Source organism: Arachis stenosperma, chromosome 3 (assembly GCF_014773155.1).
Source record: "Arachis stenosperma cultivar V10309 chromosome 3, arast.V10309.gnm1.PFL2, whole genome shotgun sequence".
Taxonomy (NCBI): domain Eukaryota; kingdom Viridiplantae; phylum Streptophyta; class Magnoliopsida; order Fabales; family Fabaceae; genus Arachis; species Arachis stenosperma.
This window is the reverse complement of record NC_080379.1, coordinates 16,432,193-16,455,354: the sequence shown is the minus strand read 5'-3', so window position 1 is coordinate 16,455,354 and position 23,162 is coordinate 16,432,193. Positions and strand designations below refer to the sequence as shown.

Genomic DNA, 23,162 nt, shown 5'->3' with positions numbered 1-23,162 from the left:
ACACCAACCACTGGAGTGGGAAGATCTATTAAGACTAAGAAACTAAATCCCCGTTATATTGGACCCTTTGAGATTCTGAAGAGGATTGGGCTAGTGGCTTATAGAATCGCCTTACCGCCATATCTTTCGAATTTACACGACGTATTTCATGTGTCTCAGCTTAGGAAGTACACTCCTGACGCAAGTCATATTCTAGAACCAGAACCAATCCAAGTAAGAGAAGATCTAACACTTCCAGTAATTCCAGTCAGAATTGATGACATTAGTATTAAACGATTACGCGGAAAGGAAGTATCATTGGTAAAAGTAGCTTGGAGTCGAGCTGGTATCGAGGAACATACCTGGGAGCTCGAATCAAATATGCGAAAAGACTATCCATATCTCTTTTCAGGTAACTAGATTTGAATTTTGAGGGCAAAATTCTTTATTAGGTGGGTAGGATGTAAACCCCGGTTAAATTAGTAGATAATTAGTCAATAAATTAATTTTTAATAAGAAAGATTAGAAATGTGAATATTATATTAAATTAGGATAGAGCTCATCGAAACGAGAATTTTGACACCAATTTCGAAGAAATCAGACCAAGATTGGACCGAACGGATCGAACCGATTGAACTGGACTCGAACCGGGCCGTCGGTTCAACCGGACCAACTCATTAAAAGCAACCGAACTCCTTTCTCTCCCTCATTTGGATGCAGCAGCGTGAAACATTTCCAGGGAGGGGAGAAAGCTTCCGTAACGTTACGGTAAATTTCCAATCCCCGTAACTTCTCCGTCCGAGCTCCAATCGCCGCACCGTTTGCGGCCACGCGTTCACCGCGTCGAGCTTTACGTTTCTACCGGAACAATTTCACTGGTAACTTGTTTAATCACTCTCAACCTTCTCTTCCCCCAATTTTCAAATTTTAAGTGGGAATATTGAATTTCTTTGATTTCTGATGTTTTAGGATCCAATTAGCTTGAGAAAAACGTTCACTCTTGCTTATGTGAAGCTTGGGTAAAGTGAGGATACGATAATTCTATTTTATTTTCTTTGAATTTGAGCTTTGAGTATTAAATTGGATATATATGTGTTATGAATGTGTATTAGGTTGTGAATAAATAATTGGAGCTTGAAATCGTGAATATTAGAACTTGGAGGAAGCTGATTAGTTGAATTTTGAAGGGGCTGTCTTGGTTTTAAATAATTTGCTTTGGTCGTTACGTGGAAATTGGCCAAGGTATGGTTTAGGTTTCTTGCATTTAATATATAATGTTCTGTGAAAACTTAGGCTAGACGACCATAGGATAAGTTGGAATGCAGGTGTATGTCTAATGTTTAGTAATTTGTCGATGAATATATTTGGTTGAAGTTTATTGGATAATTAGTTATTAATTTTGGATGGTGAATGTTGTTATGTTAATTTGGAGAGAATCATGTTTGAATGTTATTGTTGATGAACATAGTTGGTTAGGTTCTTGCTGATTAACTAATAATTTGGTGAATTATTGATTTGAGGTATTTTGTATTAGAAGCCTAGGATTAGTGAACTATGATCCTTAGTTGAATTTTGGTTGTTGGATTTGAATATTGTATGAGTATAATTGTTGATCTGAGGTAGATTTATTGTGGTGACTGTTATGATGATGAGGAAGGGTATGTTGAATTGAAAAGAAAGCAGGTTTGGACCCGAAAAGGGTGGCAAAGTCTAAGTTTTAGAGGAGATGCTGCCAAATTTTTATAAAAAATTAGAGATTTTGTTTATATGATTATTTAAAAAGATTTAGATTCAAAGGGTTATATGATTTGATTTAGAGTTATTAAGAAATTGAACATGTTTTAAATATGATTTATTTAGAAAAGAATAAATTATGTTCTGAATTGAAACTATTGATGGACGGAATGGGAGGCGTGATAATGAAGGATAAGGATTGAATATGATTGACGTATAATGATGAATGAAATGCGGTTGAGAACGATGTGGATGTTGATGAATTATAATTAAATTATTTATATGGCTTATGAATTTGAATAATCTGAGATACGAGATTCCCTGGATCAAATGTCGTGGCTTGCCACCACGTGTACCAGGTTGAAAACTCGATACTCTGTTGACCCTACGACGTAAGTGTGACCGGGCACTATATAAATTCCCGGGAATGTTACCCCCATTGAGCAATATTGATTATTTGAGATAAAGCTATGCATAGACTCTTGGGGATGCACGTCGGGGGACAGTCTAAGGACAATTCAGACTTGTCGGGTTGGCTGGATAACCGACAGATGAGCCTCATCAGCCATATGACAGGCATGCATCATATGCATATTACTTGAATTACTTGCGTGTGTATTAACTGGGTGTGCCTAAATGTACTTGCCATTGTTAAATGTATATTTGTTATCTGCAGTACTTGTAACCTTCTTGTGCTTGCCTTTGTCTGTTTAGTTGTCTGTGAAAATGCATGATGGAGTTGGAGGTAAGGAGGTATGGCAGAATGGGAATTTAGATTTAAGGTTAAGTTAAGTTAGGTTTAAATATCCTTAGTAAACCACCTTTTATGGCTTCTGTTTAATACTTTAAGCTCTACAATCTGAGTGTCGACGTTCTAGGATTGCCTCTGGCATTCCCAGGACCTTATATATTATGTGTGTGGCACCTTTACCATACCGAGAACCTCCGGTTCTCATTCCATACTATGTTGTTATTTTTCAGATGCAGGTCAAGAGGCATCTCGTTAGGCGTCTGGACCCTTGAAGCGGAGTGGTTACTGGGTTATTTTGTTATGCTATGATGTATATATATGTACTTAGCTTTCTCTCCACATAACTTATTCTTTTTTATCCTCCTAGAGGTGTATGGAGAGGCAGGATTTTGTTTATGTACATTTGGGTTTTGGATATGTATATATATGTATATATGTGTGTATATTCTCCGGCCAGTCTTGACTTCGCAGGCTGAGTCAGGAGCTCGTTATTTTGTATCTTTGACTCTCTGTTCCTGTTTTGGGTTACTTTACACTTGACAACTGTAGCTTTCTTAGCACGCCAGTTAACTCATTTCTTGAGCGTTGCGCTTTTATATTCGCGATTTTTATTTTCTCTATTCTTCAAGGCTCCTAGCATATTATAATTTTTCTGCTATTATGTGTACTCATTTTATTTTAGAGGTCGTAATATCACAACACCTCTGTTTTACGACTTAAGCGTAAAGCTTAGTGTGGTAGGGTGTTACAGTTCGGTTTCTATTGAGCCAACCAAAAACCAAACCAAACCGATCGGTTTTGTAAAAAAAATCAATTTTTTGTTATTTTTAGGTCGGTTGTTGTAATTTTCGGTTCGATTTTACGGTAATTTTCGGTCCGATTTGGTAACTCAAACCCTTATCACTAAGGCTTGGTTTGGTAAAGCTTTTTGGAGAGGTGCTTGTACTTTTTAAAAGCACAAGCACTTCATTTTGCGTTTGGTAAATTAAAAAGTCCAAGTGCTTGTGCTTGCAACTTTTAAAAGTTAGGGGTGCTTTTAAAAGCACCTAACAAGGAGCTTTTCAAAGTTGGTTTGTGTTTTTTAAAATTTAAAAGTCTAATATAACCTCATATGTTAACTAATTTTCAAATTTAATGCTTGCATTTATGTCTATTATAATATTTTTAAATTTTAAAAGCTATTTTACCAAACGCAATTGTTGTTGATGGTTTCAGTGGCTAAGAGAAGGGGGGTTGAATCTTAGCCCCCTTTTTTGCTTGCTGACACTTGCTAGACTTAGAGGAAGCTTTTCTGTTTTTAGCTCGTCCCTAGTCACGAGACATTTTTATTTTGTCTCGTCACTTGACACGAGACATTTTGATTTTTCATCTGAACAGTAAAAACAGAATTGAAGTAGGAAGAGAGAGAAGATAACACCCAGATATATCCTGATTCAGCTGCTAAGTGCAGTGCAGCCTACATCCAGTCTCCATCACAACAGTGATGGAATTTTACTATAATCATCTAGATTACAAATTGTAAAGTACTAACCCAACTTACAAGGGGATTCCCACAGAATCATGAAACACAACACATATGTACAAAGGAACTCTAAGACATCTATGGCTTTTTCTTTTAATTTTGCACTCTCTGCCTTTTTCCGCTCTATGGCTTTTTCATACAAACCTCACTGTTTGCCTTTTTCCATGAGACTCAAGACATGACAAAATTAAACAGAAAATTACAAAACAGAAAACATTGAAGGAGAAGAGAACTGCTAGCTTAGGTAGCTCTGAGAACTCTGTGCCTTGCACTCTCAAATCTTACTCCTTGCTCCAAACAGTGACTGTTCTCTCTTTTTAAAGAAGAGGGAAGCCTTCACACTTGAAGCTAACACCCAAACCAACTTCTTTCTCTTTCAACAAACAGAACCGGTTCGGCCACATAGAGAGAGAAGAGATAACCATGCAAAACCCAACATGCAATTACCTCTAGTCCTTCCTTGATCATCACTCTTCATCAATCCGAGTGCTCCATCCTTGGCTTCCTCTCCAAGATGGATTTCTGGCCCTTGATGCTTCATGATGATGATGACTTCATCTGCTTCAATCTCTGTCTCAACCATCACTTCGCCACTCTAGCTACTTCCTGTGGTGGTTGAGCAGAATCAAAGACAAGCCATGCTTCCAAGAATCTCACCTTGCTAGCCGAATCTTCATCCTTCTTTTTGAGTATGAAGGATCCGAGATTACCTCACCAAATCTTACCAGATTAGGTGATAATCTCAGCCACAGCATACTTTTCTTTTTCTTTTTCGTGCCATCAACTCGATGGTCTTTAGGCTTGCTTTCCTTTCCTTTTGGTAGCTCCAAATAGCTTCCATGGCTTCCTGTGTAATAACCGAAGAAGAGAAGCAAAGGTAAGAGAGAGGAGAGAGAAGTTTGAACACAAACTAATGGGTAATAACAAAGTGAAATTAAAGTCTAACTTCCCTAGCTTAGAGTGGCGTGTAGCATTATGATCACCATCATGTCAATCACACTTTCTCTCTCATGTTCCCCATGCTAGTGAATTAAATTTCAAATCCTTCAAAAGAATGAAATGGAATCCGTTGGAAGCATTTAGGCTTTTCATTTGCTTCATGGATTCGGATAAAGTATGGAAACATTCAACAATATTGGGCTTGGTAGTAATAGATTTCATTTTGGCCCAATATCATTTTCCTTTCGGACCATAGCAAGCATAAAACACATTGGGCTATTGAATTTTGGCCCACTAAAAGCATTTGCTTTCCTGGTAAGTTTGATTTCGGATCAAGCACAGGAAGCTTTCATCAAAAATAAATATGGGCTCAGTTGCAATAACATTTTTGTTTTCTGGCCCAATTAAAACCTGTATCACAAAATTATCAATTAACATATGATTAATGAAGATTGAACTAATAATTTTGTAATTAAATATTTTAATAATGTTTGTTCATCACAAATATTAATTTGGAGTTTTCCAAACTCATCAGTTGTTGCTTGTGTTTATTAAAAGCTATTTTTAATTTGATTTACCAAACATAAATACTACAACTTTTATAAAGCCATCTTTTAAAAGTTAGCTTTTATAAGCTACTTTTGAAAAGTAAAAGCTTTACCAAACTAAGCCTAAGTAGTGAGTTAAAACTGCTCATCTCTCCTATTATTTTGAAATCATTCATCTTCTCTATTATTTAAAACTGTTATTTTTGAAACGTTCTATTTTTAAGAGTTCATTATAAAAAAATAAAATTATTAATTTAAATTAGATGAGATATAAATTAATTAAAATTGATTTAAACAGTAACAAAATATATCAATTTTTATTTTTTAAATTGATCCAAATTAAATTATTAATATTATTCATTATTTTCAAAAATTTTATTTTTATATTTATAAATATAAATATCTCGTCTATAGTGTAAACGAGATAATTATGAATTTATTTAGTTTTTTAAACGAGATACGTGTATTTTTTCAAATTCTATATATCTCATTTGCAAATGAGACAAAGTCAAATAAATACTAATTTTAAAATAATAGAACATTAAGATTTAGGAGGAATATTCATGTTAGTGAGTCAATTATAAATAAGGCATGTTAGAGAACCAAGTTGGGTTAATTATAAATAAGGCATGTTAGAGAACTAAGTTGGGTTGATTAGTGTTAGCTCACTAGTCCGCTTAAGTAAGTGTCGGAGGTTCGAATTCTATCTTGTGTATGCAGCAACCCATTGGCCAGTGGTAAACCCTTAAATAGAGCTCAGTACCGTAACGGATTAATCTTTAGCCTGTCGGGTTAAGGGATACCGTGGAAAACAAAAAAAAAAATCTCGAGGGAAGATTCCAGCTTTAAGAGTTTCCTTTCTAACTCTTTTCGCCGTTCCATCTCCTCTTTTAGATACTTCTCCGTTTCCTTTTGCCGCTCCCGCTCTTGTTCTAACCGTTCCAGGCGGCTGTGGACTAATCCCATTAGTTCAGTTACATGGGATGGTCCGCCTTTTTCTGATTCGCGCTCGTCTGAGGAGTTTGCCTTCGGGTTTTTTACCCCGGAGGTGCCCTCTCTCTGCTGATTGTTAACCTCTTGGTGGAGGGCTAAGTCCATATTGTTATTACCTGTGTCCAGATTCTCTTGTTCGGAATCTGTTTCCACATGGCCTTCTTCGTGGGATCTGTCCACCATCAATGGATGATCTCTCGGGTCCCCGGCAACGGCGCCAATGTTACGGTGGGTAACCGGAGATTAATAAGATGGATGGCTTGGTTTGGCCCAATCGTCCGCGGATGGTGGCTTCCGAGCTGGTTTGCACGTTGGAGCCTCCTTCCGACTTACGCTTGTGAGTAAATGGGGGGTGGTACCTGCAAAGACACTCCGATGCCTAAGTTAGCAAGGGTGTGAGCAGGTCTAGAGAGTATTGGGCTTAGAGATACCTGAGGGGTGTCAGTGTATTTATAGTGGTGAGCCAATAACCACCGTTGGAGTAGTGCCATATCTTTAGGATGTTAACCGTCCCATTATCTTAGGGAAGTTAAGATATGGCTTTATGAAGCGGTTAGAGAGATTTTAGGGGCGGTTACTCATTTGAATGAGTGCTTATCTGCCAGCTAATCTCATGTCCGACTTCTTTAGAGTAGGTCGTAGTTGACACCGACTTATTATATGAAGGTCGGTGTTTTGGGTTAGGCTTAATCCTTCGGATTAGGCCTTTTATTTGGACATGGGCCTTTGTTATTGGGCCAGGGTATGAACAGTGCCCCTACTTGAGCCCAAGATTCCTTTAGTGCTTGGGTTCAAGTATTTAACTCGGGTTCGTAGCCGACTTTCTCGGAGTAAACACGGGTTTTTAAACCGACGTGATTTTCGCGACCTTTTGTTTCTGACAGTTACGTCTATTCAAGCGTCGTGTCCGTTAGGGATGCACTTAGGGATTGATGGCTTTGGTAACGGTGCACTCTCATTAATGACTGCTCCATTTTTACCATTATGCCCCTTAGCATGTTCATAAATACTTTCCCTCTCTTTCATTTTTTCGTTTCTGCAATTTTTCAAATTTGCTTTGTTCTTCGTTCGTGCTGCATTCTTGCGCTTGAAGACTTCTGCTTCCTTCAACCTCCACCTTTTCAGATAAAGGTTAGCTTTTCACCTCTTATGATACGTCTTGTGTTTGCATGCTTTTATTTTACGGGTAGATAGGTTGGTTTGTAGCTTTTTGGCTTCGTGTCTCCTCCCTTTAGAGACCGTATTTTTTTATTTTTCTTTTCTTTTTTCTTTTTGTAGGTTTCTGTCACCTTTTATAAGAAAAAGAAAATGGCTTCTGTAGATGTTCTTTCTCAGTGGGTTGATGTTACGGTCCTGGGGGAGGAACCCTTGGTTGATGCTGAGTTTATTACTCACCTTCGTACTCACCACAGGGTTTGTACTTCAGAGGAGGACGAGCCAAAATATGAGTTGGTGATCCCGGGTCCGGAAGACCGGGTTTGTTTTGGGAGGGCCAATGAGGCGGCCCCTCATTTTTTCTTTATGTATGAGTGTATGATCACCCGTTTGGGTGTTTTTCTTCCTTTTTCAGATTTTGAAATATCTGTTTTACACCACTGTCGAGTTGCTTCTACCCAACTTCACCCCAATTCTTGGGGTTTCTTGAAAATTTACCAGTTTATTAGCCATGCTTTGGACTTCCCGACCTCTTTGAGGATTTTCTTCTTTCTTTTTCACATGACTAAGCCCTTTAGTGGGCTAAACAATAAACAACAATGGGTTTCCTTTCGAGCCATACAAGGTCGGAGAATTTTTACCCTTTTTGACGAGTCTTTCCATGACTTTAAAAATTACTTTTTCAAAGTGCAAGCTGTAGAGGGTCATCACCCCTTTTTCCTGGACGACAACTCCTCTCCTCGCTTTCCCTTATACTGGCTGGAGGCTTCTCCTTGTGAAAAGTACAGCCTAGACGATCTGGACGAGGTGGAGGCGGCCATTGTGGGGTTTTTCCGAGAAGTGTGGGGGAGGGCCCCATACTTAGACACTAGGAAATTTCTCCAAGGGTCGCCGACCTTTGTTCAGTCGCAACTAGGTAGTATACGTATTCCTTTTCTTCCGACTTGTATTTGCCGACTTTTGGTTTGCCGACTTGTAATCTTTGCTATTTGTCTTTTTTGCAGACATGGCTAAGACAAACGCTCAAGAATCTTTCCAAAGAGTCCAGGAGGCCAAGGCCAAGTCTCGCGCTCGGGCTGGTGGCGCCAGGGTTATCTCTCCTCCTCCTCCTCCTCGCAACATTGGGACTCTTTCCAAGCCTATCATAATTTCTTCTTCAGCTCCCCCTCAGTCGCTCCCCATCGTCCGACCTTCCCCTGATCCAAAGAAGCGCAAGACTTTAGAGTCTGGTGCTTCTGAGGTTAAGGCGGATGCCATTGAGTTTGTCCGAAAGAATATCTATCCCCATGTTCGTATAGGCATAGATGATATGTCTGTTCGGGGTCACCTTACCACTATGGTCGAGGAGAGTCTCAAGGCGGCGGGGGTTTGTGGTAAGCTTTTGGATATCTTTGAGAAGGCTCCCCTCAGCTCTTTAGGGACGACCTCGAAGGTCGAGGAGCTAGAGGGGAGGCTTCGCTCATATCAGGAGCATGAGGGAGAGTTGAAGAAAGAAATTGCCAAGCTGAGGGAGGAGAGAGATACCTTTCGGGAGAAGGGGAAGGCTTTGCAGGCCCAGTACAACATGGAGATGGAGTTGAGGAAAACGGCGCAGGCCAGTTATCAAAGCTTATTCAAGGACCTTGTGTCTGTGAAGAACGATCTGCTGAACTCTCGGAAGGCATATGATGAGTTGGAGGACTCAATTGCTGATGGCGCCGAGGAGTCTTGGAGGATTTTCTTGGAGCAAGTCAGGGTCATTGCTCCCGATTTGGATCTTTCTCCTTTACATCCTGACAAAGTTGTTATTGATGGTGCCATCGTGGATCCTCCTGCCCCCGTAGTTGTTTCCGAGTCAGAATTGAAGACTCGTGGGCAGAGGATTATTGAGTCCCCTCCACGATCTAAGGACGCTCCGAGTTCTTCAGATGTTCCTCCGATTTCTTCTTCTTCTCCTGTGGCTGCCCCTCTTCTTGGTCCTGATGGTGGTGATCCGTCTTCTCTTCTGAAAAAATAATTTTTTATGGCTATATGGGGGCTCGGCTTGTGAGTCCCCCCCCTTTTTTTTTAACTTATTTATATGTTGTTTGGTGATGCTTGAACAATTTCTTTTGGCTTTTTAAGGTCGTTAACAAAATATTTCGGCAAGTGCCCTTTTTGAATAAGGGTTTAGATTAACAAAATAAATACCCTTTTTTGGATAAGGGTTTAAGTTACCTTGTGCGTGTATGCTTTTCTAATTTTCTGAATTCCCCTTGACTTTTTCTTGAAAACCTTTCTTTTTGGCTTGTTTGTTTTTCGGAGCTTTTCGTTTAAGGACTTTCGGGACATCCTTTAAACTTCTTCCTAGGTTTTCCTATCTCTTTTTGTTATCCCTCATACTCAACTTTGTTTTAGCGAGTTCTTATGACTTAGGTTATTTTTGCGATGCATTTTTCTTCTACTCGGTTTTATACTCCGATTTATGGATCGAAGTGTTTCCGAGCTTTCCTACTCGGGGTCTCGTTTCGACTTATGAGTCGGATTTGTTCCCGAGTTTTTACGATCGACTCATATAACCTCTTTACACCGACTTGTACCTCGTCGTTTTATCCTGACGACCACTTAGGTCGATTCATGGGATTTTCACGTTTTGTCGAGCTTAAGTCGGCGCATTTCGTAGAAAGACTTAGAAAAATAAAGAAGGATATTATAAGAGATATTGTGAATGAAAAAGATTTTTATTAATTGGGGAGGTACCTTCTTTTGCTACTAAGGGTCTTGATAGCCTATTTTCCCTTAGTCTCTACTATGATGCCTCGTTAAAAACCCTTCTCCAGAAAAAACCCTTTTGGGAAAAAAATCATGAAGTTGGGAAAAGAGTACATCAGGGAGTAGAGTTCGTTTTTAACTGTAGTACCTTTTCATGTTACAAGCATGCCACGACCTTGGTAGCTCAGTGCCGTTCAGGTCGGTTACTTTATAATAACCTTTTCCTAAAACTTCATTGACTTTGTATGGTCCCTTCCAATTTGCGACGAGCTTTCCTTCTCCCGATTTGTTGACTCCAATGTCGTTTCTGATTAAGACCAAATCATCTGGAGCAAATGTTCTTCGAATGACTTTTTTGTTGTACCTTGTAGTCATCCTTTGCTTCAACGCAGCTTCTCTTATCTGGGCATCTTCTCGGACCTCGGGGAGCAGGTCGAGCTCCTCTTCATGCCCCTGTATGTTTCCGATCTCGTCATGGAGAATTACCCTTGGGCTTTTCTCATTGATTTCTATTGGTATCATTGCCTCCACACCATAGACTAGTCGGAAGGGTGTTTATCCAGTGGCGGATTGGGGTGTTGTCCTGTAGGCCCATAGCACTTGAGGGAGCTCTTCAGCCCAAGCTCCTTTTGCTTCTTGCAATCTCTTCTTTAGTCCTGCCAGTATGACTTTGTTGGCTGCCTCGGCTTGCCCATTGGCTTGTGGGTGCTCCACCGAGGTGAACTGATGCTTGATTTTCATACTGGCTACTAAGCTTCTGAAGGTAGCATCGGTGAATTGGGTTCCATTATCCGTAGTGATAGAGTGAGGTATCCCATATCTTGTGATGATATTTTTGTAGAGGAATCTCCGACTTCTTTGAGCGGTGATGGTGGCCAACGGTTCTGCTTCTATCCACTTTGTGAAATAATCTATTCCCACGATCAGGTATTTAACTTGTCCAGGTGCTTGGGGAAAAGGACCTAACAAATCCATTCCCCATTTTGCAAAAGGCCATGGAGAAGTGATACTGATAAGCTCTTCTGGTGGAGCCACGTGGAAATTTGCATGCATTTGACATGGTTGACACTTTTTCACAAATTCTGTGGCATCTTTCTGCAAGGTCGGCCAGTAGAAACCAGCTCGGATTACTTTCCTGGCTAGTGACCTTGCTCCGAGATGGTTTCCGCAGATCCCACTATGTACTTCCTCCAATACCTCAGTGGTTCTTGAGGTTGGTACGCACTTTAACAATGGTGTTGATATCCCTCTTCTATAGAGGACATTTTTCACCAAAGTGTAATGTTGTGCTTCCCTTCGGATCTTTTTAGCTTCTTTCTCCTCCTCAGGGAGGATGTCGAATTTCAGGTATTCGATTAAGGGATTCATCCATCCGAGGTTTAAACCGACTACCTCAAGTACCTGTTGTTTATCTTTTATTACTGAGGGTTCCTGGAGGGTTTCTTGGATCAGGCTTCTGTTGTTCCCTCCTGGTTTGGTACTTGCTAACTTGGATATGGCGTCTGCTCTTCTGTTTAGATCCCGAGTTATGTGTTTTACCTCGGTTTCTGCGAAGCGCCCAAGGTATTCCAAAGTTTTTTCCAAGTACCTCTTCATGTTTGGGTCCTTTGCCTGATACTCTCCACTTATTTGGGAGGTCACCACTTGCGAGTCGCTGTATATCATCACTTTTGTAGCACCGACTTCCCAGTAATCAAGGCTTCATATTCTGCCTGATTATTTGAGGCTGGGAATTCAAATTTTAGAGAAACCTCTATCTGGGTTCCTCTTTCATCTACCAATATTATGCCTGCGCCGCTTCCCGTTTTGTTGGAGGATCCATCTACATAGAGTTCCCATGTAGTTGGTTTTTCCTCTTGATCCCCTGCGTATTCTGCAACGAAGTCGGCGAGGCATTGAGCTTTGATCGCTGTCCGAGTTTCATATCTTAAGTCGAACTCAGAGAGCTCTATTGCCCATTGAACCATTCTCCCTGCAACATCCGTTTTTTGGAGGATTTGCTTCATGGGTTGGTTCGTACGGACTCTTATGGTGTGAGCTTGAAAGTAAGGCCGTAACCTTCGCGAGGCTACTACCAAGGAGTAAGCAAACTTTTCTAGTTTGTGGTACCTTAGTTCGGGGCCTTGTAGAACTTTACTAATGAAGTAGACTGGATGTTGTCCGACCTCGTCTTCTTTTATCAGGGCTGATGAGACAGCCTTGTTTGCTACGGACAAGTATAGGACGAGGTCTTTCCCAGGTACGGGTCGGGTTAGAATAGGAGGTTGGCTTAAAAACTTTTTGAACTTCTGGAATGCCTCCTCGCATTCGGGAGTCCATTCGAACTGGCATCCCTTTCTTAATAAGGAGAATAGTGGAAGGGATTTTAGTGCCGATCCTGCCAAGAATCTGGAGAGGGCTGCAAGTCGGCCATTGAGCTGCTGGACTTCTCTCAAACAAGTCGGACTTTTCATTTCTAGGATGGCTCTACATTTATCGGGATTGGCCTCAATCCCTCTTTGTGTTAGCATAAATCCTAGAAATTTTCCTGCCTCCACCGCGAAGGCGTATTTTGCTGGATTTAGTCTCATCCCATGCAGCCTTATGGTGTCAAAGACTTGTGAGAGGTCGGATAAGAGGTCGACTTCATTCTTAGTTTTCACTAGCATGTCGTCGACGTATACTTCCATTAAAGTCCCTAGATGGGGGGAAAACACTTTATTCATCAATCTTTGGTATGTGGCTCCTGCATTCTTTAATCCGAATGGCATGACCACGTAGCAATAGTTAGCTCGGGGTGTGATGAATGATGTTTTCTCCTGGTCGGGCTCATACATCGGAATTTGATTATATCCCGAGTAGGCGTCCATGAATGACAAGTATTGGTACCCCGAGCTGGAGTCCACTAGGGTATCAATACTTGGTAGGGGATAAGGGTCCTTAGGACATGCCTTATTTAGGTCGGTATAGTCGACGCACATTGGTGCACGAAATTGTGATCAATACTTCTCAAAACATAAACAATCCCTAGTAATGGCTCCAAAGACTTGGTGCTCAATACCATGGCATAAACACAACTTCGCACAACTAACCAGCAAGTGCACTGGGTCGTCCAAGTAATAAACCTTACGCGAGTAAGGGTCGATCCCACGGAGATTGGTGGTATGAAGCAAGCTATGGTCATCTTGTAAATCTCAGTCAGGCAGACTCAAATGGGTATAGTGATGAACGAAAATAACATAAAAGATAAAGATAAAGATAGAGATACTTATGTATATCATTGGTGTAAGAGCTTCAGACAAGCGTATGAAGATGCCTTCCCTTCCGTCTCTCTGCTTTCCTAATGTCTTCATCCAATCCTTCTTACTCCTTTCCATGGCAAGCTTGTGTAGGGTTTCACCGTTGTCAATGGCTACCTCCCATCCTCGCAGTGAAAGCTAATGCACGCACTCTGTCACAGTACTGCCAATCACCGGTGTGGTTCCCTCCCCTGCCGGAATAGAATCCCTCTTTTGCGTCTGTCACTAACGCCCAGCAGGTTACAGGTTTGAAGCACGTCACAGTCATTCAATCATTGAATCCTACTCAGAATACCACAGACAAGGTTAGACCTTCCGGATTCTCTTGAATGCCGCCATCAGTTCTTGCCTATACCACGAAGATTCCGATTAAAGAATCCAAGAGATATTCACTAAGCCTCGAATGCTTGTAGAACAAGAATGGTTGTCAGTCACCTTGTTCATAGGTGAGAATGATGATGAGTGTCACGGATCATCACATTCATCAAGTTGAAGAACAAGTGATATCTTGGTAAAAGAACAAGCGGAATTGAATGGAAGAACAATAGTAATTGCATTAATACTCGAGGTACAGCAGAGCTCCACACCTTAATCTATGGTGTGTAGAAACTCCACCGTTGAAAATACATAAGAACAAGGTCTAGGCATGGCCGAATGGCCAGCCTCCCAAAGTGAGTTCAATCATCAAAACATGATCAAAAGACTCTCTATCTATCCGTCTATATCTAATACAATATTAAAAGGTCCTACTTATAGAAAACTAGTAGCCTAAGGTGTACAGAGATGAGTAAATGACATAAAAATCCACTTCCGGGCCCACTTGGTGTGTGCTTGGGCTGAGCAATGAAGCATTTTCGTGTAGAGACTTCTCTTGGAGTTAAACGCCAGCTTTTATGCCAGTTTGGGCGTTTAACTCCCAATTAGGTGCCAGTTCCGGCGTTTAACGCTGGAATTTCTGTAGGTGACTTTGAACGCCGGTTTGGGCCATCAAATCTTGGGCAAAGTATGGACTATCATATATTGCTGGAAAGCCCAGGATGTCTACTTTCCAACGCCGTTGAGAGCGCGCCAATTGGGCTTCTGTAGCTCCAGAAAATCCACTTCGAGTGCAGGGAGGTCAGAATCTAACAGCATCTGCAGTCCTTTTCAGTCTCTGAATCAGATTTTTGCTCAGGTCCCTCAATTTCAGCCAGAAAGTACCTGAAATCACAGAAAAACACACAAACTCATAGTAAAGTCCAGAAGAGTGAATTTTAACTAAAAACTAATAAAAATATACTAAGAACTCAACTAAAACTACTAAAAACATACTAAAAACAATGCCAAAAAGCGTACAAATTATCCGCTCATCACACATTCTCCATTTACCATTTTGTTTCCTGACTAGCACTACATTGGCTAGCCATGTTGGGTATTTGACCTCTCTGATGAAGCCAGCTTCCAGGAGCGCCTGTACTTGTTCTTCCACTATTAGGGCTCGTTCAGGGCCGAGCTTGCGTCTTCTTTGTTGTACAGGTCGGGATCCTGGATAAACCGAGAGCTTGTGGGACATGAGCTCGGGGTCAATCCCAGGCATGTCGGAGGCCTTCCAGGCGAAGAGGTCGGAATTATCTCTTAGGAGCTTAGTCAACCCTTGTTTTAGAGTTTTCCCTAGGTTGGCTCTTATATGAGTGTTTTTCCCTTCCTCTTCACCAACCTGTATCTCCTCGGTTTTTCCTCCCGGTTGTGGTCGCAGCTCTTCTCTGGCCTTTGCACCGCCGAGCTCTATTGTGTTAACTTCTCTCCCCTTTCCCCTTAGGTTTAGGCTTTCATTGTAGCACTTCCTTGCTAGCTTTTGATCTCCCCTTACCGTTGTTATTCCCGCTGAGGTCGGGAATTTCATGCAGAGGTGAGGGGTAGATACCACTGCTCCGAGTCGATTGAGGGTAGCTCTGCCGATTAGAGCATTATATGCTGACCCCACATCGATGACTATGAAGTCTATACTCAGAGTCTTTGATTTTTCCCCTTTCCCAAAAGTAGTGTGAAGGGGTAAAAATCCTAGTGGTTTTATTGGCGTGTCCCCTAATCCGTATAGGGTGTCGGGGTAGGCTCTTAATTCTTTTTCATCTAACCCTAGTTTGTCGAAAGCGGGCTTAAAAAGGATGTCCGCCGAGCTTCTTTGGTCCACTAGGGTTCTGTGGAGATGGGCATTTGCTAGAATCATGGTTATCACTACTGGATCATCATGTCCAGGGATTATTCCTTGCCCATCTTCTTTTGTGAATGAAATGGTGGGGAGGTCGGGTGTCTCCTCCCTGACCTGGTAGACTCTTTTGAGATGTCTTTTGCGAGAGGATTTTGTAAGTCCCCCTCCTGCAAACCCTCCTGAGATCATGTGGATATACCTCTCTGGAGTCTGCGGTGGTGGATCTCTTCTATCCATATCATCTCGCTTTCTCTTTCCGTGACTGTCTGACCTTTCTATGAGATATCTATCAAGCCGACCTTCTCTGGCCAACTTTTCTATCACATTCTTGAGGTCGTAGCAGTCGTTTGTGGAGTGACCATATATCTTATGGTACTCACAGTAATCGTTGCGGCTTCCCCCTTTTTTATTTTTAATGGGTCTAGGGGGTGGCAATCTTTCAATGTTACAAATCTCTCTATATACGTCCACTATAGAGACCTTCAGAGGAGTATAAGAGTGATATTTTCTTGGCCTTTCGAGACTGAGTTCTTCCCTTTTCTTGGTTTCCCTTTCCCTCTCTTTTGTTGAGGGAGGGGGCCCAGGTCGCCCACTCAGGTCTCTTAGTTTGGCGTTTTCCTCCATGTTGATGTACTTTTCAGCTCTCTCTTGTACATCACTTAGAGAAACGGGGTGCCTTTTAGATATGGACTGTGAGAATGGACCTTCTCTGAGCCCATTGACTAGCCCCATTATGACTGCCTCTGTGGGCAGGTCTTGGATCTCCAAACATGCTTTGCTGAACCTTTCCATATAGGCTCGCAAAGACTCTCCGATCTCCTGTTTTATTCCCAGGAGGCTCGGTGCATGTTTCACTTTGTCTTTCTGGATTGAGAACCTCATCAAAAATTTCCTTGAGAGGTCTTCAAAGCTGGTGATCGATCTTGGGGGAAGGCTGTCGAACCACTTCATCGCTGCTTTCGATAAAGTGGTCGGGAAGGCCTTGCATCGCGTAGCGTCGGAAGCATCAGCTAGGTACATCCGACTTTTGAAGTTGCTTAGATGATGCTTTGGATCCGTGGTTCCATCGTAGAGGTCCATATCAGGGCTTTTGAAGTTTCTCGGAACTTTTGCCCTCATTATGTCCTCGCTGAAAGGATCTTCTTCACCCAAGAGTGACTCTTCTTGTTCGTCGCGGGAGTTGTGATTCTCGAGGGAAGATTCCAGCTTTAAGAGTTTCCTTTCTAACTCTTTTCGCCGTTCCATCTCCTCTTTTAGATACTTCTCCGTTTCCTTTTGCCGCTCCCGCTCTTGTTCTAACCGTTCCAGGCGGCTGTGGACTAACCCCATTAGTTCAGTTACATGGGATGGTCCGCCTTTTTCTGATTCGCGCTCGTCTGAGGAGTTTGCCTTCGGGTTTTTTACCCCGGAGGTGCCCTCTCTCTGCTGATTGTTAACCTCTTGGTGGAGGGCTAAGTCCATATTGTTATTACCTGTGTCCAGATTCTCTTGTTCGGAATCTGTTTCCACATGGCCTTCTTCGTGGGATCTGTCCGCCATTAATGGATGATCTCTCGGGTCCCTGGCAACGGCGCCAATGTTACGGTGGGTAACCGGAGATTAATAAGATGGATGGCTTGGTTTGGCCCAATCGTCCGCGGATGGTGGCTTCCGAGCTGGTTTGCACGTTGGAGCCTCCTTCCGACTTACGCTTGTGAGTAAATGGGGGGTGGTACCTGCAAAGACACTCCGATGCCTAAGTTAGCAAGGGTGTGAGCAGGTCTAGAGAGTATTGGGCTTAGAGATACCTGAGGGGTGTCAGTGTATTTATAGTGGTGAGCCAATAACCACCGTTGGAGTAGTGCCATATCTTTAGGATATTAACCGTCCCATTATCTTAGGGAAGTTAAGATATGGCTTTATGAAGCGGTTAGAGAGATTTTATGGGCGGTTACTCATTTGAATGAATGCTTATCTGCCAGCTAATCTCATGTCCGACTTCTTTAGAGTAGGTCGTAGTTGACACCGACTTATTATATGAAGGTCGGTGTTTTGGGTTAGGCTTAATCCTTCGGATTAGGCCTTTTATTTGGACCTGGGCCTTTGTTATTGGGCCAGGGTATGAACAATAATTTAAATTAAAAATTTTTAATCTAATAATTTTTAAAATTTTTCACATACTCTTTTTAATACTAATTCAAATGTATTAGTTTTTACAACAATTTAATTTTAATATGTGTGTACGTTGATAGTAAATTAAATTTTTAATATAACAAAATTTTTAAAATTTTTATATATTTTTTTATTTTTTTGAGTACTAATTTAAATGTGTTAGTTTTTAAAAAAAATATTGTGCTTATTTTAAATAGATAGTCGCCCACTAATTAGTGAATTAAAATAGCTTATATTATTCTAAAATCGTTCATCTTCCATGTTATTTTTAAAATGTTCTACTTTCAAGAGGGCAGTATAAACAAATAAAGTTATTACTTTAAAAATCAAAATATAGATAAGATATAAATTAATTAAAACCAATTTAAATAGTAACAAAATATATTGATTTTTATTTTTTAAATTAGTCCAAATTAAATTATTAATATTTTTTATTATTTTTAAATATTATATTTTTATATTTACAAATACACATATTTTGTTTAACGTGTAAACCGAATAATTGTAAATTTATTTCGTTTTTAAATGAGATAGGTATATTTTTTCAAATTAAATATATCTCGTTTGCAAACGAAATAAAGCCGAATAAAATCGTGTCTTAATTCGTTTACACTATAAACAAAATAAGTAAAAAAAGTAAAAATGAATAAATATGCTATAAATAATCTATATCCATAAACAAAATATTTAAATTATATATTTAAAAAAAATCCTACTTAACACTGAGGATAACATAATATAATATAATTATTCTTAAAAATAAAATAAAATACAGGTACATCCGTGACTTAATATGATACATGAGTTGTGGAATCATCAACAGGATACCAATATCTATTAAAAAACCACATGGAATCAGCTTCCACAGCATATCCATCTTGATTCCTATGCCAGCTATAGCAAGCATGAGTTCTGTTTTTTATGTCAAAAATGGCATGTCCAAAGCTTGCTTCTCTGTATGCTGAGTAATCTGGTTGTGGTTCTGTCATGCTGCATTTTTAAAATAATGATAATATTAGATATTGTCACATAATAATTACTTTTTTCGTTCTAAAATATATGGCGCTTTAGAGATTTAATATATTAACAATTCAATGTGTTTTTAGAAGAACGATATCCAAATACATTGAATTTTTAATGTATTAAATTTTTAAAGTGATTGATATTTTTATAAGGAAAAGAGCAACTAACCATGATCATATCAGTAGTGACCAACCGTTAGTCAATAATATTTAAAAATATTGACTAAAAGTATGTTATTGGACTGTTAAACTAAAAGTATTAAGTTACTAATATAAATTAAAATTGCTGAATCTTAAATTTTTGTATGATTCCCATACGTGAATCATTATGTATGTATAGAACTTACTTGTTTGCCAAGCCTTCAATGTTTCCTCCATCACCAATGGTTATATATACTGGAGCTGAGTTATCTTTCACAGGATTGCATCTCCCGTTTGTAATGTTGTATGCAATATTGGACACACGTTCCTTCAAACATAAACATATATCAAATTTGAAGTGCAATGTTTGAGGCTTAATTAGACTTATTTAATTAGTGTCACACTCAAAATTCAATAGGCTTAGTTTATTTTGAGAAATTATATTTTGTTACTTACCGATCGTTCATAGGCATGAACGTGGCCGGCGAACACGACATCAACCTTGTGCTGCACAAACCAGGGCTCAAACATTACTCTCATTGTTTCACCTTCCATGTAGTGGTAGTTGTAGCTGTTATACCAAGGTGAATGCAAGAGAACAATCAACCATGGAGTCTCTGTCCTATTAACTTTTGGTAGCTCTTGTTCTAGCCATGTGTATTGTGGTGTATATTTCCCTAAAGGAAAAAAAAATTGTGTTAGTTACTGAAACTATTTTTTATACAAAGTTTTATTTAGCAAATTATTAAAAATGATGTAATTATATGATTACCATAAGCTGAATATGAGGCCAATACAATAATATGTGCTGATGCTCTCTTGATAGAATACCAAAAGGGTGCTGTACTCTGTGACGCTCTATAAGGAACATGATACCTATGTGTATATGGCTTGAAAGGTACACCTTCACCCTGCAAAAGAAATTATCTATTTGTATCAAAACTTTACTAGAAAATGAGAGCCATAAAAACGGGTAGCCATAGAGAAACGGTTGAGTTGTCTTGGTTTGACCTCAAGGTTACAGGTTCAAGCCTTAGAAATAGCTACTATGTGTTATTAGGTTAGGTTACATTCATTACACACTTTAGATGCGGTCTTTCTTTAGATGCTGTGTTAACACAAGATGTTTGTGCACCAAACTACCTTTTTATGAAATTGGGTATATGGTACATGATACAACAATGTAAATTAAAGTATGTTATGTGGGAAGTATACATATAATATTTTTATATGTAAATGAATTGTGATTCTGTACATTGATACGCGCTATAGGTTACTTAATTGGTAAATTCATGTAATTATGAGTTAAACCAAAATTTTAATTGTTATGCACTACTAATGTATAAACAACATGCATAATGTTATCTAATCAAATATTTGTACTCAAAAAATTTCTAATAACATAGGTGGTTAAGCTAACTAGAGAGTTTCATTTTGGATCAAATGCAAGGAATTCAATTAGGATTATGAGAGAAGGCTTACAAGTTCTGGAGCAAAATCAAGTTCATGGTTGCCTGCAACCCAAATCCATGGTTGATAAGCAACACTCCTTTCTATAAATCTTCCCCAAGTATCCCACCTAACATTATCATGATAAGGGTAATGGTCTGCATAAGAAAGGTCTCCAACAAACATCAAAGTTTGTCCTTTTCTTGGGTTCATTTCATAGTGAGTAAGAGTTTTATTTGAATCATATGTTTGACCAAGATCACCTGCACAATATAATGCCACATCAATTAATAACTAACGTATAGGCCTATTGGGGCAAAACAACATGCAGTGTTATTTTGTTCCTAATTTCAGTTTCTTGGTTATTAGTTATTATTTATTACTATTAATATTATAACATGACTACCATATCAGTTTATTTTCACTTATTAACCATTCAAATAGCAAGATTAAGATAAGATTTTTTAAAATTAGAGAGTAAAATTTAAACTAAAAAATTTGTATATGCTCTTAAAAAAAGTGAAACTTCTCAAAATGGGTCATGCATGTTAATTTCAGAAACATGGATTTAAACTTTTCCAAGTTACGAAAAACAATATTTTTTGTATTTTTTTATGTTTTATAGGTATATATTTTCTTCTGTTATGTGAAACAGGTTAACCCATATTTCTGTATATCACTTCAACCATCCATTCAATATATCAACTAAACAACTATTTAAAAATTAATTTCTATAAAATTTAAGGGATATAAATAAATTGAATTTACCTATGAGACCAAATGTATATGGCACATCAGGACCAACTTGAGGAGGAGTCACAAACCAAAACTGCCTTGTTGTGTTCAAAAGTCCAACTTCATAGTAATATTTGGTGTTATACTGCCCAAAATTGAAGCATATATATGATACACAAATGACACTTTTCTCTTTCTGAAATTGCTACAAATATATATAAGATGGAGTGCAATGGAATAATAGAGAGCTGAAGTAGTACCTCCAAATTGGTGATGGTGCAGTGATGAATAAAACCAGAAGTGTAATTGAAGAATGTGTAAGAAACATATTTTCCTTTAGCAAGCTTCTTTTGCTTGCTGTTTTCACTCCAATAACGCACTTCATTGGACCCTGGTTCATCCATTGTCACCCATGACACTATCGTTGCTTTCCCATTAAGGTCACCTTGTGTTATATGAACCTTTATATTTAAAGCGTGAATGATTATGCATATGTTTATTTTTGTCTTATGCTAAAATTCGTTTGTATCAAACTTTAAACATTTTAATGATAGAAATTGGTATAACATATCATAAAATCATTTATCTTAAAAATTTTAAAAATTTAATTTTAATGTATTATTAATATAAAGTAGTTTTACACTATTAGTATATCAAAATTAAACTCTAAATAAAAATCCATAAATGATTATATATCTAATTGACTAAAATAAAAGGATGAAAGAAAAGTACTTGCTGTGGAGCATTATAACCAGGAGGCACAGCAAAGACATCACTATCTAGTGGCATATCCAGAGTCTTCTCCACTTTTCTAACATAACTGCTGGTTACACCTCCACTACTACACAACGCTGCGACATTCAGAAGCAAACACAAAGCCAAGGCTAATGTTACAAAACTAGGGGAACCCAAAATTCCCATTTTCTCAAACTCTCTAACATACACCTCTCATAAATTTAACACCACAGTTCTTAATACGGGTTTATTTATAATAATATATAGCCACATATATATGTTTAGACAGTTTAGTAACTAAATGTTGGTAAATGGCATATTAATTAGGAGGAATAAAATGTTGGTTAATAGCTTATTGACATTGGGATTTGGGAGGAATATCCAGATTAATTAGAGGTAAACTAACGAAACAATGTGTACGAGGAGAGCCTTCCAAGGAAATCATTGTCATACATCGTTTTCTTCGAAGACAGGATAAAACGGTTCAGACAAGAAGAACAGTTGTATGAATAGAATAGAATAATGGGATGCAATGTAATGCAATAAGCTAAGGTTGAGTTGAATCTTATATTATATTATATATACTCTATTGTGTCGCTTGGGATCAAGAGAGAGTTTTACTTACTTGTCATTCAGATTTCAGACCATGTAAGTTTTTATAAGCCTTAAAGCTTCATTAACTGCTGGCACAAGTCATATGTTTATAAATGACATTTTTGTTAATGATCTCTTTAGAGTAAAAAGACATTTTGAAATTGGAAAAATCACGATTTTAATAAAACTAGAACGAGACTCCCACGATGTGATGCGCGCTGAGAAATAAATTATTTATATTAAAAATATTTTGTAAAATATTTATTTATTTAACAATTTATATATTATTTTATATAATTATTCAATTAAAATATAATATAACTTAAAATTTAATTTATTATTTTAAAAATTTAAATTTATTTATTTAAAAAACATTAATTTTTTTATATTTTTTTACCAAATAAAAAATTGCGTTACTTGAAAAAGTGATACCCTGTCCATGAAAAAAGGAAAAAGTTCGTAGAGGAACTCCCGCTAGCAGCAGCAGCTGGTCTTCGACTAAATTTGTTTCTTTTTTA

The 23,162-nt window shown here is 38.7% G+C and overlaps 1 protein-coding gene across 1 annotated transcript; it reads right to left on the bottom strand.

Moving 5' to 3' along the window:
- Positions 1–18,698: 18,698 nt before the first annotated feature.
- LOC130969408 (purple acid phosphatase-like) lies at positions 18,699–22,470 on the bottom strand. The gene is made up of 8 exons (XM_057895108.1): positions 22,048–22,470; positions 21,576–21,776; positions 21,349–21,460; positions 20,614–20,843; positions 19,904–20,042; positions 19,588–19,808; positions 19,338–19,459; positions 18,699–18,958 (listed from the first exon to the last, which is right to left on the bottom strand). The coding sequence occupies exons 1-8, from the start codon at positions 22,234–22,236 to the stop codon at positions 18,757–18,759; spliced, it is 1,416 nt and encodes a 471-aa protein (XP_057751091.1). The 5' UTR covers positions 22,237–22,470; the 3' UTR covers positions 18,699–18,756.
- Between the last annotated feature and the right edge of the window lie 692 nt (positions 22,471–23,162).